This window comes from Notolabrus celidotus, chromosome 8 (assembly GCF_009762535.1).
Source record: "Notolabrus celidotus isolate fNotCel1 chromosome 8, fNotCel1.pri, whole genome shotgun sequence".
In the NCBI taxonomy this organism is placed as follows: domain Eukaryota; kingdom Metazoa; phylum Chordata; class Actinopteri; order Labriformes; family Labridae; genus Notolabrus; species Notolabrus celidotus.
This window is the reverse complement of record NC_048279.1, coordinates 4,430,666-4,446,062: the sequence shown is the minus strand read 5'-3', so window position 1 is coordinate 4,446,062 and position 15,397 is coordinate 4,430,666. Positions and strand designations below refer to the sequence as shown.

At 41.0% G+C, this 15,397-nt stretch overlaps 1 protein-coding gene and 1 long non-coding RNA gene across 2 annotated transcripts in view; both read left to right on the top strand.

Annotated features, from left to right (window-relative positions):
• Window positions 1-3,033: 3,033 nt before the first annotated feature.
• On the top strand, window positions 3,034-4,076 carry LOC117817646. The gene is made up of 3 exons (XR_004632169.1): window positions 3,034-3,174; window positions 3,257-3,416; window positions 3,772-4,076. It is a non-coding gene; the product is annotated as an uncharacterized LOC117817646 (long non-coding RNA).
• Window positions 4,077-6,922: 2,846 nt separating this feature from the next.
• Window positions 6,923-15,397, top strand: part of LOC117817713 (mitogen-activated protein kinase kinase kinase kinase 4-like) — a 73,273-nt gene continuing 64,798 nt past the window's right edge. The window contains exons 1-2 of the mRNA XM_034690466.1: window positions 6,923-7,082; window positions 7,671-7,736. Coding sequence (XP_034546357.1) covers window positions 7,026-7,082; window positions 7,671-7,736 — 123 coding nt within the window. The 5' untranslated portion in view covers window positions 6,923-7,025. The remainder of the gene's footprint in view (window positions 7,083-7,670; window positions 7,737-15,397) is intronic.

Here is a 15,397-nt window from a genome sequence, read left to right as displayed (position 1 = left end):
GAGAGAGAGAGAGAGAGAGAGAGAGAGAGAGAGAGAGAGAGAGAGAGAGAGAGAGAGAGAGAGCCCTGAAAACTGTCCCCTTAGTCAGCTGGTGAGGAAGCTAATCAGCCAGACTCCAGTCAGCACTGATCCAAAACACAACCAAATTAAACTCATCATGAAGCACTCCAAAGATCTGTATTTAGAACACTGGAGAAACCAAACAAAGACCCAAAGTAGAATGAATTGTTATTTGACTCTAAACTGTGATTATAAATGATCTGAATATCTGTACAGTGTCAGAGATACAAAACAAAGATGTATCCTGACCAAATACAGGCTGAGTGACCACCAGCTGGCTATAGAGACAGGGAGATACGGACAGACATGGCTGCCCAGAGAGGAGCGTCTATGTGCTCACTGCTCTACAGGGGACATAGAGACAGAGATGCACTTCCTCCTCCACTGCAGCAAGTTCTCTTTACTAAGAGATTCCCACTACAGGGACATTACTAACATGGTACCAAACTTCCCAACATTAACCCCAGAAGAGAAACTGTCAGTTCTCCTGGGGGAAGGGTCAGCAGCTCCTCTGGCTGCTAAATACTGTATGTGTCGGCCTGTCACAGCCTGAGGGACGCACCATCCCATGGGGTTTGATTTTGGGTGGAGGTTTTTGTGTGTGATTAATGTATATATGGTGAGTGTAGCGTGTTGTGAATATATATAATCTACTGTATGAATTTATGTGCTTTGGCAATAACATCTCGTTGTTCATGCCAATAAAGCAAATTTGAATTGAAAAAAAATAGAGAGAGAGAGAGAGAGAGAGAGAGAGAGAGAGAGAGAGAGAGAGAGAGAGAGAGAGAGAGAGAGAGAGAGAGAGAGAGATTCTCACTTCAAGAGAAAAAGATAAGAAAAACCTGAGATTATACATGCCTTATAACACAAAAAGTCCAGACGTTCAAAAGTAGATAAAAAAGGCCTTTGACCTGAAAGGGTTTAACCTGAAGTCAAGTTTAAATATTTAGGATATCTTTATCATAACTTACCAGACTTTGACTTTGTCTGCTTTTGTGATTCTGACAGTCATTGTTACTTACTGTACAGCGCCATGAGCCTTCACTGTGCCTATTATATTAAGTTGTTGATAGCATTAGGGCCTACACAGTCATCATGCTACACCACATCACCCTTCACTGGATTTATAATCAGCTGCAATAAACTATATTTTAGCATTTTTGAATGCTGGTCATACTTCTGCTGTTATTTTGGTGAAAGTAACTCAAGTAGTGTAACGCATTACAATTCAGAGACAGTAATATTGTAATGTAATTAATTACTTTCAAATGACAGTAACTACTAATATATAATGTATTACATTTTAGAAGTAACTTGCCCAACACTGCTCATTGGTGCTTTAAGTCAAACCCTTCAAGTAATGTGCATTTCCATGTGCATGAAGTCTAATGCTAACCTCATGGTCTGTGTGCCACTGGACTGCTTGCACTAGAACAGGGATTCTCAAATGGGGGTCTGCATACCCCTAGGGGTACATGGGAGTACTGCAAGGGGTACGTAACAAACGTAAAAAAAAAAAAAAAGTTGCATCACAACAAATAATAAAAAAAATCTGATTAAAAACAACTTTATCAACAGAATTAACTTGTATTTCAATGCAACATAAAATAGGGCACTATTTCCAAATTGAGCATATTCATTCAGAACATATTATTTGCAAAACCGCTTGGACCAGACGGCCTCTGTCTGGTGATGTCAATTGTTCAGCGAGCGAACATGTACATTTGCATGCTAATTAAAAGCGTGGCCAGGAGGATAACAATGGACAGGTGGTTGAAACAAGACAAATCAGTTGGGGAAAATGAGGTGGATGATGAATAAACCGTCAAAAAGAAAACAAAATGTGATTTACCCAAACACCGTCAGTATCTGGAGGAATATATTGTTTTGAGACTTACCTCCACATCTTCTGATCCTCCTGAAGCACTGTGTGGAAATACATTATGAAACAGCTCCATGAAGCCAACGACACCTCAAGGCAAAACATCCGTGCCACGTTGTTAAGCCACGAGAGTTTTTCAAAAGAAAACTTTCTGAGTTAAAGTCATCCCAAGAAACAAAGGAAAAAGCCTGAACAACATCAGCCAAAGCATTGGAGGCATCATACACAGTCTCTTTGCTCATGGCAAGCAGCCTCAATCATTAGTTATTTCTGAAAAATATTGCACTACAAAGTATAGAATGTGTTTCATCTTTCATTTCAATGTTATTATGACACTGTAAATCCCCATGCATACATTTATTCATGTTATCTTCCCATATTATTTCCTGAACATTTTTTCTCGGCCATACAAGGGGGTACTTGGCTGAAATTGTTTTTGAAAGGGGGTACACAAGCCACAAAAGTTTGAGAACCCCTGGTATAGAATATTGAAGAAGAGATTAAACAGTATGCAGTTTATTGTATTTTGCCAGTTATTGTTAATTCAAGTTGTTTGCAGGAATCTTTCTTTGACATCTGCTGTCCTTGAAACATTTCTTAGTGGTTACATTGGCAAGCTGGATTAAAAACTGATCTTAATAATCTTCACATATTTGTCATTAATAACACTGAACATGTGACAGATTGTTGAATACTGTAAACTAGCATGCATACATAGAACCAGCCATTGCAAATTAAATAAAAGAAGACCTGTACTCTCACATGCAAAGAAGGTGTACTGTGAAAAAAGGTTGACATTTTAAAAGTTGTGTCCTAATTTACTGAAAAAGGTGTACGTTGAAATCTTAGAAATAACTTTGACATTGTGGTGAAAGTCTGAAACTCTGCGAATGAAAGCAAATGTTTTAGGAGAGAGCAACAGGCTATGATAAACCTCGTTCTGTTCTTGGAGTTCACCGGATGTCAGATTTTGGAGTCAAAAGTCAAAATTGGAGAGGCACCCTACTGCAGGCAAGATGGCGCCGCCACAACATCCACACCGGAAGTCCATACCGGAAGTCCATACCGGAAGTGATTCTTTAACCCCCTCTCTACCCAATGCCGGATGCTTCGAACTGGAAGTTTCTTCTTCGTGTAGCGTATTGATTGCATTAGTCTGTCGCTGCTAAATCAATTAGCAGAAAGCTAGCGATAAAACAGCCTTCTCGAGACACGACACTCCAATAATTAAAGTGAACACACATGCACACTGCTCCTTCCATTGTGTGTGCTTGTGCTTGCGTATTGAAATGTATATTTATTCCTTTCTTCCAGATGCATCCGTCGATTATTGAAGGAGACCAGGGGTTGGAGTACACAAGTGTGTCACCATCCCACTTTGGCTGTCCCCTCTGCCCCAGCTTCACCACACGGAGTGCAGGAGTCATCAAGAGGCACCTGGAAGCTCATGTGACAAATGCAGTGCATTTCATGGGTATGGCTTTAAAAATTATCTTTTTGAGATCATATACCTTCACATGTCATTTTTTAACGATACCTTGGTTTCTGCATGTCTAAGGTCATACTTTAACCAGTGTTATATTGTAGTTGCACTCCTTTGCAACTGTTTATAAGTTTATCACATAAAGCAAGTTTCTTTCAAGTGATCCCTCGCAGCACTCAGGGGAATTGTTTCACTTTTTGAAATAGACGTAACTGTTTATAGTAAGGAAAGATACATCTGTATATACTTTATTTATTTTTATATTTAAATATATGATGTTAAATGAAAATGTTTCTCTCAGATACTGGATGATTTTTAAAAACAATTACTCTCGCCCTTTTTTTAGAAATGATGATCTGCAGATGCAATCTCCACTGCTCCAGATGAGCCAGATGTGGGTCAGTCACCGCCGGCTACTGCTTCAGAGGAGCCCATTGCTTCAGAGCCCATTGCTTCAGAGGAGCCCATTGCCCCAACCCACATTAAGTGCCCGTACTGCCCAGTTGTCCTCTTTAAGAGGAATTTGGTTATACATGTTCAACGAAAACATGATAAAGAAAAAGACATCACGGAACTCAAGCTGTACACAGAGATCTATATTCACCACAAAAACAACAGAGGCTCCCCAGAAATGTGTACTGTACATCTATCATCAGTGGCTGACAGTGGTGCCTCAAGTTGAAATATTTTAGTCCTAATATTTTATGTTGATTTGGAGTTTGTAATAGCAAAAGTGCATTGTTCTTTTTCAAGTACAACATTATCAATACAAAAGGGTTAAGACATCATACATATAACATTAAAAGAACATAAAATAAAGTATAATTCTACATTTCAAGTAGGGGTTGGATGGAAAGAAACAGTAGCTATGTATACATTTGCAGTTTTTCTAGTCATTCTAATTGAAGGTTCCAACTTCAATGTTTTCATGGACGCCAAATAAAGTGATCTTGTTAAGACATTGGTGTACATGCATCAAGCATTCAATCTGAATAAAACTGTTTGACAAGCTCAGAGTGTTTATGCCCATCTAATGTCTCAAAATAGAAGGAGAAACCATTCCCTCCGTTTGTTCTTGTGGTTAATGAACACCCCTGTCACTGTGTCATTGTAACGTGTTACAAATTATGTTAAAAAAGAAACAGTCACCACACACCTCTACATTTTCCTCCTCCACTCGCCCCTGCACCATAGATAACATTCTGCTCTTCTCTCGTGACTGTGGATCTACTCTGGATCTGTATTTCATTCATTCATTAATCTATACATGTGATCACATAGGCAGACAGCATGCAAGGTAATTTGGAACAAACACTACAGCAAACTTAGATAATGTGACAAGTCCCCATGGAAAGAGACTCCTGCACGCTGCACAGTTATCATAATGAGCCTGTGGGGAACAGCTGTGCAGAAAGGAAGAGGGGTCACTGGGGGAATCAGTCAAAGGGAAGCAGGTGTGCAGGGGCAGGACACACACCACAGGGAACTGGTGGGCAGGTGAGGTACAGTCAGGCTAACACAACATAAAATAATATATGACCCAGACAAAACAAGAGAGGCATATGCAGATGTCATCACGGCAGCATCATAATCAGCTTTAAGTATTTCAACACACACTCGGAACAAAAGGCTGTGCATGGCTGAGACGTTAACACTATAACTTAGTGTTTCGTGCAGGCTTCTAAGTAACTTGAATTCTCAACAGTCTATACACTTTTGGAGTCAATCAACTAGTCAATAATACTGATACGATTAAAATGTAAGTGCAAAAAAGTTCATAGAATTACGCGTAAACCTACGTGTTTTTGAAGGCTTTTATTTTGCGTTCACGTTCCTGTTTTTCAAGGCTTTTATTTTTTTGAAGGCTTTTATTTTTGTAACTTTCGGTAAGGACTTCCGGTGTTGATGTTATTGCAACATTTTTAGCTTTGTAACTTCCGGTATGGACTTCCGGTATGGACTTCCGGTGTGGATGTTGTGGCGGCGCCATCTTGCCTGCAGTAGGGTACTCTTGCAAAATTGCGCAGCAGCCAAGCTGTGACAAGTGAGACGACGTGAAGAGCGGCGAGGAGATTTTCACAATAAAGCACAACTAATGCACATACAGATATGTGTCCGGAAATCAGAGAACATAATAATAATAATAATAATAATAATAATAATAATAATAATAATAATAATGACTAAAATAAATAAATATTTATTTAGAAGAAGAGGAAAGTTATATTTTTATTGTATTGCAATAAAACATAAAAATGTCCCTTTCTTTTTCAACCTTTAAGAAGAACTTAAAGAAGCAGTTATCAGTATATATGTATTTTGAAATCACCTGATGCTGGTATGACGATGGATAGAATGTCATTACCTGTTGCTGACTTGACTGATTGTATGCTTGAAGGCTCCTTATATAGCATTTTCTTTTTGGATCTGGAGGTGCCTTATGGTTCTATACACTCCATGCCATTGCATTAATATGGACTAATGTAGTGTTTAGGGACTTTTATATGGACTAATGTAGTGTGTAGGGACTATAGTGTTGTTTTTTTTATTCTGTGGGATGTGTTTTACTTGTTATTATTTGATATCTGTTGAGCCCCCTATCAAAAGTTTGAGAGCCCCTCGACGTTGGAACGACCTCCCTGAGGAGATAAGGTTTCCAGAGTCAGTGAGATCTTTTACATTTCTTCTTAAAACCCATTTTTACAGACTGGCTTTTATGTGACTTCTTCCTGTTAACCGTTTTTACTTATTTTTGTTATTATTTTTAGTTTTTATTCATCAAATTAATTGTTTTGATTTTTAATTAATTTAATGTAATTTATTTATTTTATTTGATTATTCATTGTTTCATAGTTTCTATTTTCATTTATTAATTTAATGTTCCTAATTTATCCTTTTCACTTTTTTTCCCAATGTGATGTCGTCCTCTTATTCTTAAAACCTATTTTATTGTCCTTTAATCCTATTATTTACCTATCCAGTTTTATCTATTTATTTTTCAAATGTATTTATTCATTCATTTATTTGTATTTTTTTATTTATTTATTTTAAAAATACCCTCTTAAACAATGATTTATTGGTCTATTGTCACACCACTTCATTCTGTTTAATTTACGTGTATTCTTTTAACCTTTTACGTTGTGTTTTGTTTTGCATTGTTAAAATTCCTCCTCTCTGTCAAAAGGTTTACTTTGTTGCTCAAACCATGCTTTGCTCGTAATAGCACTTTGTAAACATTTGTTTTTAATGGTGCTATTTAAATAAAGTAATTATTATCAATATTACTTTTGGAAGCTTATCTGAGGTGTCCCTTTCATGGCTCTTTATTTTCTTCATTATTTTATTAGATTGGTTTGTGTTTCTTGATGTATGAAATAAATCAAATCAAACAAACATAAATCAGTTCATCATTTTGCGGTCACCGCTCTTATTTTGAAGGGTCTAACCGGAAGTGGTGTGCTTTATACTGCCTGGCTTGACGCTGTTAGTCAAACTTCAGAATGGACCCGACAGGAGGAAAACCCGTTAGTTTGGAGTGAATAACTTGAACCCGTCCATGTCTGCTCTACAATCACAAACCTTTCAAAGTCGGTGACAGAGATGTCGAGAGAAAACACCACCAGAAGTTTGGACAGTATCGACCTCGCTGCTTTAAGAGTAAGTCTGAGTCTCTTGAAGAAATGTTGTTCTTGGAGATGTAGTGGGTGTTGCTTGAAGAGTTTCAAACAACAGCTTTACTGGAGAAGTCTCACAGGCAGTTTTTTTTATGAGTGCAGGAGTCAGAAAGAGCTTCATATTCAGAGTTAAAGAGGTTTTATTCTGTCTGAAGTTCTCACAGAGTCTGCATCGAGTCCTGTTTGTGTAAGTTCACTGTTTAAAGCTGCACACAGGATTCTCTCTCTACTGACTGCGTGAAAAGTTGACCTGCAGCCAAACACAACAAAGTTATTTATTTAAAGTCACTACTGTGGAAAATGCATTCTCATGAGCAGTTGTAACCAAATTCATGGACATGCATAACTTGAATCTATCAAAGTTTGACTTTATATCCTCTTCATGCACCCTAATCCCTGAAATAGTCTCCTTCTTCCACATCTAGAGGAAATTGCATGTGCCCATGTGAAGTTAAAGAGTGTTATTGGCTGTATAATGGCTGGTCAGTGAAGTCGTGACCCACATTCTCACTCTGTGCAGCTGTCTGCTCTTTGTGATCATGCTCTCTCTATGCTCTCTGTGCTCCTCCAGGATCCTGCAGGTATCTTTGAGTTGGTGGAGGTGGTCGGCAATGGGACCTACGGGCAGGTGTACAAGGTGTGTATCCCCACCACAGTGCTTTACACTTATCTGTCTTTAATGCTTGAGGTGCAAACACACACATTTGTGTCATGCTGTATCCATTCAAACATTGTTTACACACATGTTTGATCATAAAAGCTGCTTGTTTTGAAGTTACCTTGAAAGTTGCACAGCCTCAGGTGGTGAGTGTTGATCCAGAGTCAGTGTGTGTCGTGTCATTTCTGGTAAACGTTGCTTTCCAGTCAGGTTTTTTTTTATGTTTATTTTCTGCAGCATCTTTTAAAGAGCCTGGGTGGGACTCACTTCCTTATCGCAGTATCTGTTTCTCTGTGTGTGCATGTGTGTGTGTGTGTGTGTGTGTGTGTGTGTATGTGCACTCTGTGGTTAAAGAGGGTGGTTAGTCTTTTTTAGTTCTGTGTAACTGTTTGTGCCCACAGTGCATATCACGCTGCAAGACCACAAACAGTTTGTCACTACACCTAGTGCACAAATAGGTTGATATCAACAAACATATTATAATGAGACTATTTACTGTTATTTTTGAAATGTAGTTTGTGAAGGCTTACAACAGTTTGTATAGTTTGAAATATTACATTATAACCTCAGACAGAGGTTAAATATTAGGGTTAGAGTGGATGAGTGTGTGAGTGATTGTGTATGAGACAAAATATGGGTGTAGTGCTCATTTGACGCTCAACTTCCTGAATGGTGAAATATTGCAAGAGATGCAGAGGAGCAAAGCACATGTTGGCTTCTACAGAAAATTACAAGTGTGATCCTTCAGAGCGATGCAGAGACAGATGGAGCTGGAGGTACCACAATATAACTTTGAAGTTTGCAACAGTTGTTGTGTTTTTTCAGATACAATGGAGACCCAAACCACAGCTAGATTTCATGACTGAATCCTCTTTCGCTTCTGAACAACCCTTTTTTTTTCTTTTTAAATGTGACCCAGTCCAGAGCCTTTATTTGATCAGACTCCTGCTAATCTGCTGTGCCCTGGTCAGCAGACAGGATATCCTGACATTTTCAGATGGTCACAGAAGGAAGAGATGGAGAGTTGTACGGGGAGTGAAAACAATCAGAGCTTTTCAGCTTGATTGCCCCAAGAACTGACTGAAGTGAGGGACTACTCCGATTTTAAAGAGCGCTCTTACTTTGAAGATAAAGACAGAAAATCAAAAAGACGTCTGAAAAAAAGCTCACTTTTAGATACACAGTGTTACAGGTTTATGTTTAAATATGAAAGGGTGAAACTAATAGAATCTGAAACAGCATTTACACATAAACACACACACACACACACACACACACACACACACACACACACACACACACACACACACACACACACACACACACACACACACACACACACACACAGGGCGTTTCCCTGTTTGCAGCAGAGACTTCCCTTCCCTGCAGACCGCTGCTGTAATGTCATTTCTTTGTAAGTGTGCATCTGTGTGTTACAGTGTTATAAGTCAAACTCCACCACATCTTAACCCTTATCACTGCTGATGCAACACTGAGCTTCACTGGTACATTTAAAAATAGTGCTCAAGTTCAAAGCATAGTCTGTATAAATAATGGACGTAGTATCCGTGACGTCACCCATCTGTTTCTGAAGCGCTGTTTTGAAGCCAATCGTTGGCAGCAGCCATATTGGAAATGTTGAACTCAACCAAACTTCTGTTGAGTAAAGGCTGATTTATACTTCTGCGTCTCCCCTACGCAGCAGGGGCTGACGCGGACATGAGCCCCACATACTTGTGCGTCGGTGTGTCTGTGTCGCGCAGCAATTCTCCGCCGAAACGCCTGAGGGCAGTGTGGTCTCTCTGATAGCCGGCCGCCTGCTTCCGGCCCCGCTACGATCTCTGTTTACTTTTCCACAGAGATTCAGAGCGTGTTATGTTAATCTACAGCTGATACATGTTGCAGTTTATCATACAGACATGATTACATGAAGAATAGAGAGGAGGAGATGAAATACACGGACGATGTGCGGCCGATGTCCGGGATCCCGGAAGTGTTGTAAATGCGGGAAATACAAAACCGCCGAGCGGACCAATCACAGAGCTTGCGGTCCACGTCGGCTCTACGGGGAGTTACATTTTGGAGGAGGTGTACGTCAGCTACGTGCGTAGGCCATGGCGTAGGTACGGGAGCTACGCGGACCCCTGGCGTAGGGTATGCCATTGATTCAACGCAGAAGTATAAATCAGCCTTTAGTGTGAGGTAAAGAGGCGGGGTTTGAGCCTCCTTGCCAACAACTACAGTGTTCCCGCCTGTCAATCAAGTCAGCTGTGGTTCAAAAAACAAGTGTAGTCTGGATAGCTCATTTCTGACACACTGTATGGAGGCTGAATTTTTCCATAAAGCGGCAATTTCAAAGATATTAAGATTACGTCTTTTCCATTGTTGAGTTCAGCATTTCCAATGTGGCTCCCGCTGCCAATTGGCCTCAAAACACTCTTCAGAAACAGATGGGTGACATCACAGAGACGACATCCATTGTTTATACAGTCTATGCTGTCAACATGTTTATTTCTGCTGTAAAGATCGTCTTGTGTGAATTTGTGTGTATGTGGTTTGCAGTACTTCAGTAGCAAGCCTCTAGTGGATACTCAAGAAACTGCAGTTTTTAATACTTCCCCACTGGCTTCAATCCCCACGACCGAAGGCTGCAGCTTGGTTCAAAGTGGGTTTGTCTCTGTTAAATGAGTTCAAAATCCGTTCTGAGTTGTTGTCCTATTTGGACCCAGATCAGATGTTAAGTTCTGATGAGCTGGTCTGTTCTTAACACTGTAGCGTTCACAGTGGTCTAAATTCAGGGGCGCAGCTTTTACAGGTTTTACGGTAGCGATTTTCTCAAGAAAGTGACCGACCGATGTGTTTGTTGTAAACAAAGTGCACAAAAAACAAGTTAAGGAGATTTTTGTCCCTATAAGATGACCGTCCATTCACACATTGATCTTCATACTTACAGTCAGTGAAGTGCTTGGACATGTTAACATCATGGTGACGTCATAAAAACGTACGAAACAGCTGCTACAAAAGTGATTCATCCTCACTTCCTCAAATCTTTTTGGTTTCTAGGATCACTTCCTTTTCTATGACCTACATATCATCTCTCATACGTTACTCACGCTGACTGACATGCTGACGAGGGTTCTTAAAAAATGACAGAATGTACAATATCGGCTTCTTAGAGCAACAAAACTAAGTCCACTCATTTGGACTCTACTGCATGAGCTGCAAACAGGCCAGAGGAGCTGATCGCAGACTGTGAAGTAATGCTGGTGATGCTGCCAGATGCATCATCGCCTGCTTTACATTTCAGTCTCTCAGCTCTTCTCAGATAAAAAAAATGTGTTTGAGAGAGAGAGAGAGAGAGAGAGAGAGAGAGAGAGAGAGAGAGAGAGAGAGAGAGAGAGACAGATCATAGTGTGTATTAATGGTAACAGGAAAAGAAAGGGGGCAGAGAAACAATGACAACAGAGGAAGAGGAGGGAAAGAGGAAAGTGAGTGAGCGAGAAAGGTCCAAAGGAAGGAAGGCAGAGGTGAAAGGCAAAGGGACAGAGAGGAAACGAGGAAGCAAGAGGGACGAATGAAAACAAAGAGCGAAGGCAAAGCGGCCCCAGAAGAGCTGTGGTGTGTGCTGATTGTCTCTGTGTGTTTGTGTCATTGTGCATCGTCTTTAGGGAGAACTTAACGTGTTAGAGGATCCACAGAAGAGTGACCGGTCTCTCTACTTGCAAATGCCTGATTATCATTCAAGCCCAGCAGAGGTTCAGTCAGGGTGTATGACATATATCGTCCAAGATAATATCTGAATTATTATTTTAACGATGTGTGAGATGAAATATTGTCACTTATTCTGTAGAAGACAATCATAAGGTGTATTTCGTCCAAGAGTTCCGGGGTCTTTTAGCCCCCTGAACTACTCACCCCGGAACTAAAAGGTTCCTGTGCCCCCATTGTTGTCTGCGTTTTGACTGCGGGCTGAAGTCCCGGGCAGATTGTTCAAATCAGACCAGTGCTGATGGAGAAAAAAAGTAAATGCACTACACCACCAGACCAGTAGGGGGCAGTAAAACAAAGATGAATGCCATTCATCACAGATGACACCATAGAAGCAGACGGACAGGCAGGTATCATTATGAGCAACACAACAGTTAGCCTGTTAGCATGAAGAGACTCAGCTGGTGCTGTTTTAGATGGTGCTATATTTCATCACAGATGGATTCACTGAATCAACACGTGAGAGAAGATAAGCGCAAGTAGCAAAGACGTTTCAACACGGCTTTAAAATCCTTTTGAACTCAAGAAGCCGTGGCAGAGATCGACCGGTGTTTTGGTTTAAACAGCAACCCTGTTAACTGGAGACTTTCAGCCAGATGCATCCCTCATAAACGTCTTTAGACGATCATTAAATATCTGATGAGGATATTTTAAAATCTTAATAAAGACTAAACTAGTTTGCATTCCCAGGAACTCCCTCTGTGTTTCAACAGCTGTGTAAACTCCACAAATACTGACACGTTCAGCTGAAGGTCTCCACCTTACAGGGTCACTTTTAAAACCGTAACACCGGGAGAGAAGCATTCACGGTGGGCTGAGAGAAGACTACTGTTACAAGCTGCTAAATCAAGAGAATCACAGCTTCTTCTTTTGAAAAGTACACACACATACAAAAAAGATAGAACAAATAAAAACTAATGAAAGAAAGAGAAATCAAGTGAATCACAGATGTGTGTGATGTTATTGTGGATCTACTAATCAAACCCATTCAGCATTGCAGGCCCTGCCCCCTGAAAGTCCCGGGGCCTTTGAAAAGTGCTACCCCCCAAGCAGGGGCTTTTCAAGGTGGAGATTATCTACCCCTGAACTATATTTAGACCCTGGGTCCACCAGTCAAAACGCATGTAGTTCAGGGGTAAAGTTCCTGCGGTCAGAAAAAGCCTAAAGCATGCTTTAAGAGTCCTCACACACTCACTAAGATCAGACATATGACACAGACTTCTGCTCATGGAGTGTTCCCACATCCCAACAAGCTGAGCTAGTGTAGCTGCCTGCTTGGCTGAAGTTAAAAAAGAGTGAAACACACACCTCCAGGAAACAACACAAACACCTTCAGCCTCAGGATGACGTGGTTAGATTTCATCGATATCAGTGCAACATCCTCACTTATATGAAGGAGGTCCGGCTTCTTAAAGACGGATGTTGCTTAAAAGACGCTGATCTGCAGACTGCGACAGAAAGCAGTTGGTACAGCTCAAACACTGACTTGTTTCACCACCTGTGAATGAACCACGGCACAGAATATAAAGAGAGTGAAAAGCTTCAGGAGTCAGCAGTCGACCAATCAGCTCAGATACAAAAGCAAAACAAAAACACAAGTTCTCAAAAGGTGCTTTTCCACTGCAAGAAGTTTCCCCAGGAACCAGGGACCTTTTCAGGAACTATGCACATTGGGACCAAATTTAGTTCAGGGGTAGTTAATCTCCCACTAAAAGGCTCTGGTTGGGGGTTGTACTTTTCAAAGGTGTAGGAACTTTGGGGGGTGGGGCCTGCAACGCTAAGTGTTTCTTATTGGTTGATTATTTCAACCACCGTCCAAAAAATTACATCACACACATCTGTGATTCACTTGGTTTAATAACTCCTGAACATTGGTCTTCTCTGAGCCTGATAGTTGAATGCGTCTCTTTCAGCTCCCGGTGTTATGGTATTATGTGTGACCCTGTAAACTGGAGACCTTCAACTGAACATGTCAGTGTTTGTGGAGTTTACACAGTTATTGAAACACAGAGGGAGTTCCTGGGAATGCAAACTAGTTTAGTTTTTATTAAGATTTCTAAATGTCCTGATCAGATATTTAATGATCGTCTAAAGATGTTTATGAGGGATGCAAATTGCTGAAAGTCACCAATTAACAGGGTCGCTCTTTAAACCGAAACACCGGCCGATCTCTGCCATGACTTTTAAAATTGCCTTAAGTTGAGATATACGCTATTAAAGTGGCTTTGCTACTCGCGCTTGTCTCCTTCCAAGTGTTGACTCTGCCTGCCATAAAGTCATCTTTGTTGAATGGTTTGATTTGCATAATCCCCACAGGACTTCAGACCGCAGTGGAAACACAGACCACAATGGGCAACAGGAACCATTTAGTTCTTGGAAGAGTAGTTCCAGTAAGTAGAAGTTCCTGGTACTTCCGGTTGAAAAGCACCTAATTCAAATCCTGTCGGCCTCTATGAAATGGTTTCCTTATACTGTCACTGTTAGATCTCTACATGCTGATTTCCATGTTTCAGTTCTGTGTTTACTTGAAGGACTTAGTTTTAAGTTAATAAATGAGACCTTCAGAGAACGCAGCGTCCAGTATATTTTTCTAGATTAACAGACCTCCTATCACTGGTCCGAAATCGCCCACATAAACAAAAGTTACTTCCTCCCAGAGCCCCACAGTTTGACATGTCTCTGTATGCTGGCAGTGCACACATGGGGACGTGAGCACAGTCGAGTCCATTTCATTTAGAGAGAGACAGACAAGTCTTTCACTGAACTCAGAGCACCATCATTGTCACCAAAACTAGCTGAACCCTCTTGACCCTGTCGTTCTGTAGCCCTACTGTCTGTAAACTTTACAACCCAATGAGAAAAATGTATTGTTAGGATAATGTACACACATACACACACACAAGCACATGCACATGCACATACACGCACACAAAAAGGGAGGCTGATCGTTGATCTCTATCCAAGCACCAAGTATCCACAGAGTGTATGAGACAGAGGAGAGGAGACACAGGTGAGGAGACAGGACAGAGACAGGGTGGTAAATAGAACAGAGCTGGTCTGATGGTCTGAACAGAGGACAGAGCAGAGACACGTCTTATCGATCTAACTGGACCCCCTGCTGTCGTCATCACAAGTGTCCCTCTTCATCTCGATCACGTGCATCAATTCATCGCAGTAACCTTTTCACTGACGCAGTGTGTGGACTTTCGTTGGACTGTGTGCTTGTGTGTGTATGAATGTGTTTGTGTGTGGTTTAAGTGTGTGTGTGGCTCTGTGTGGGTGAGCAAGTGTGTGTGTGACTCTGTGTGGGTGAGCGAGTGTGTGTGTTCGAGAAAGCTACAAACAGAAATGGGGACGGCATTTTTCCTAAAGTTATTTATGTTGGGTTCGGACCATTTCACAGCTTTTTGGTGTGTGTGTGTGTGGGTGTGTGTGTGTGTGTGTGTGTGTGTGTGTGTGTGTGTGGGTGTGGGTGTGTGGGTGGGCGCACATGCACAAGCCACTGTGTGTGATTCATTCAATTTCAATGTCAAAATGTGCACAGGCATTATCCAATTAGTTTTCTGGTGGATGGCAGAAAGCCTTTTGAGTGTGTGTGTGTTTGTGTGTGTGTGTGTGTGTGTCTGTCTGTCTGTGTGTCTGTGTGTCTGTCTGTGTGTTATATAGTTAATAAGAAGCCCGTTTTACACTAGAACACGTCACATTATACGATGTGGTGGCAGCGCTGTCTGCAGGCAGCGTGGAGCTCGAAGGAGCTGGAGGTCTTTACAGTCTTGGAGGAAAGATCCTCTTCGTGAGGCTGAATGAACGCAGGTCAGGGAGTCTGACATAGTACAATGTGGATTCAATGTAAATATCTACTTGTTATGAGG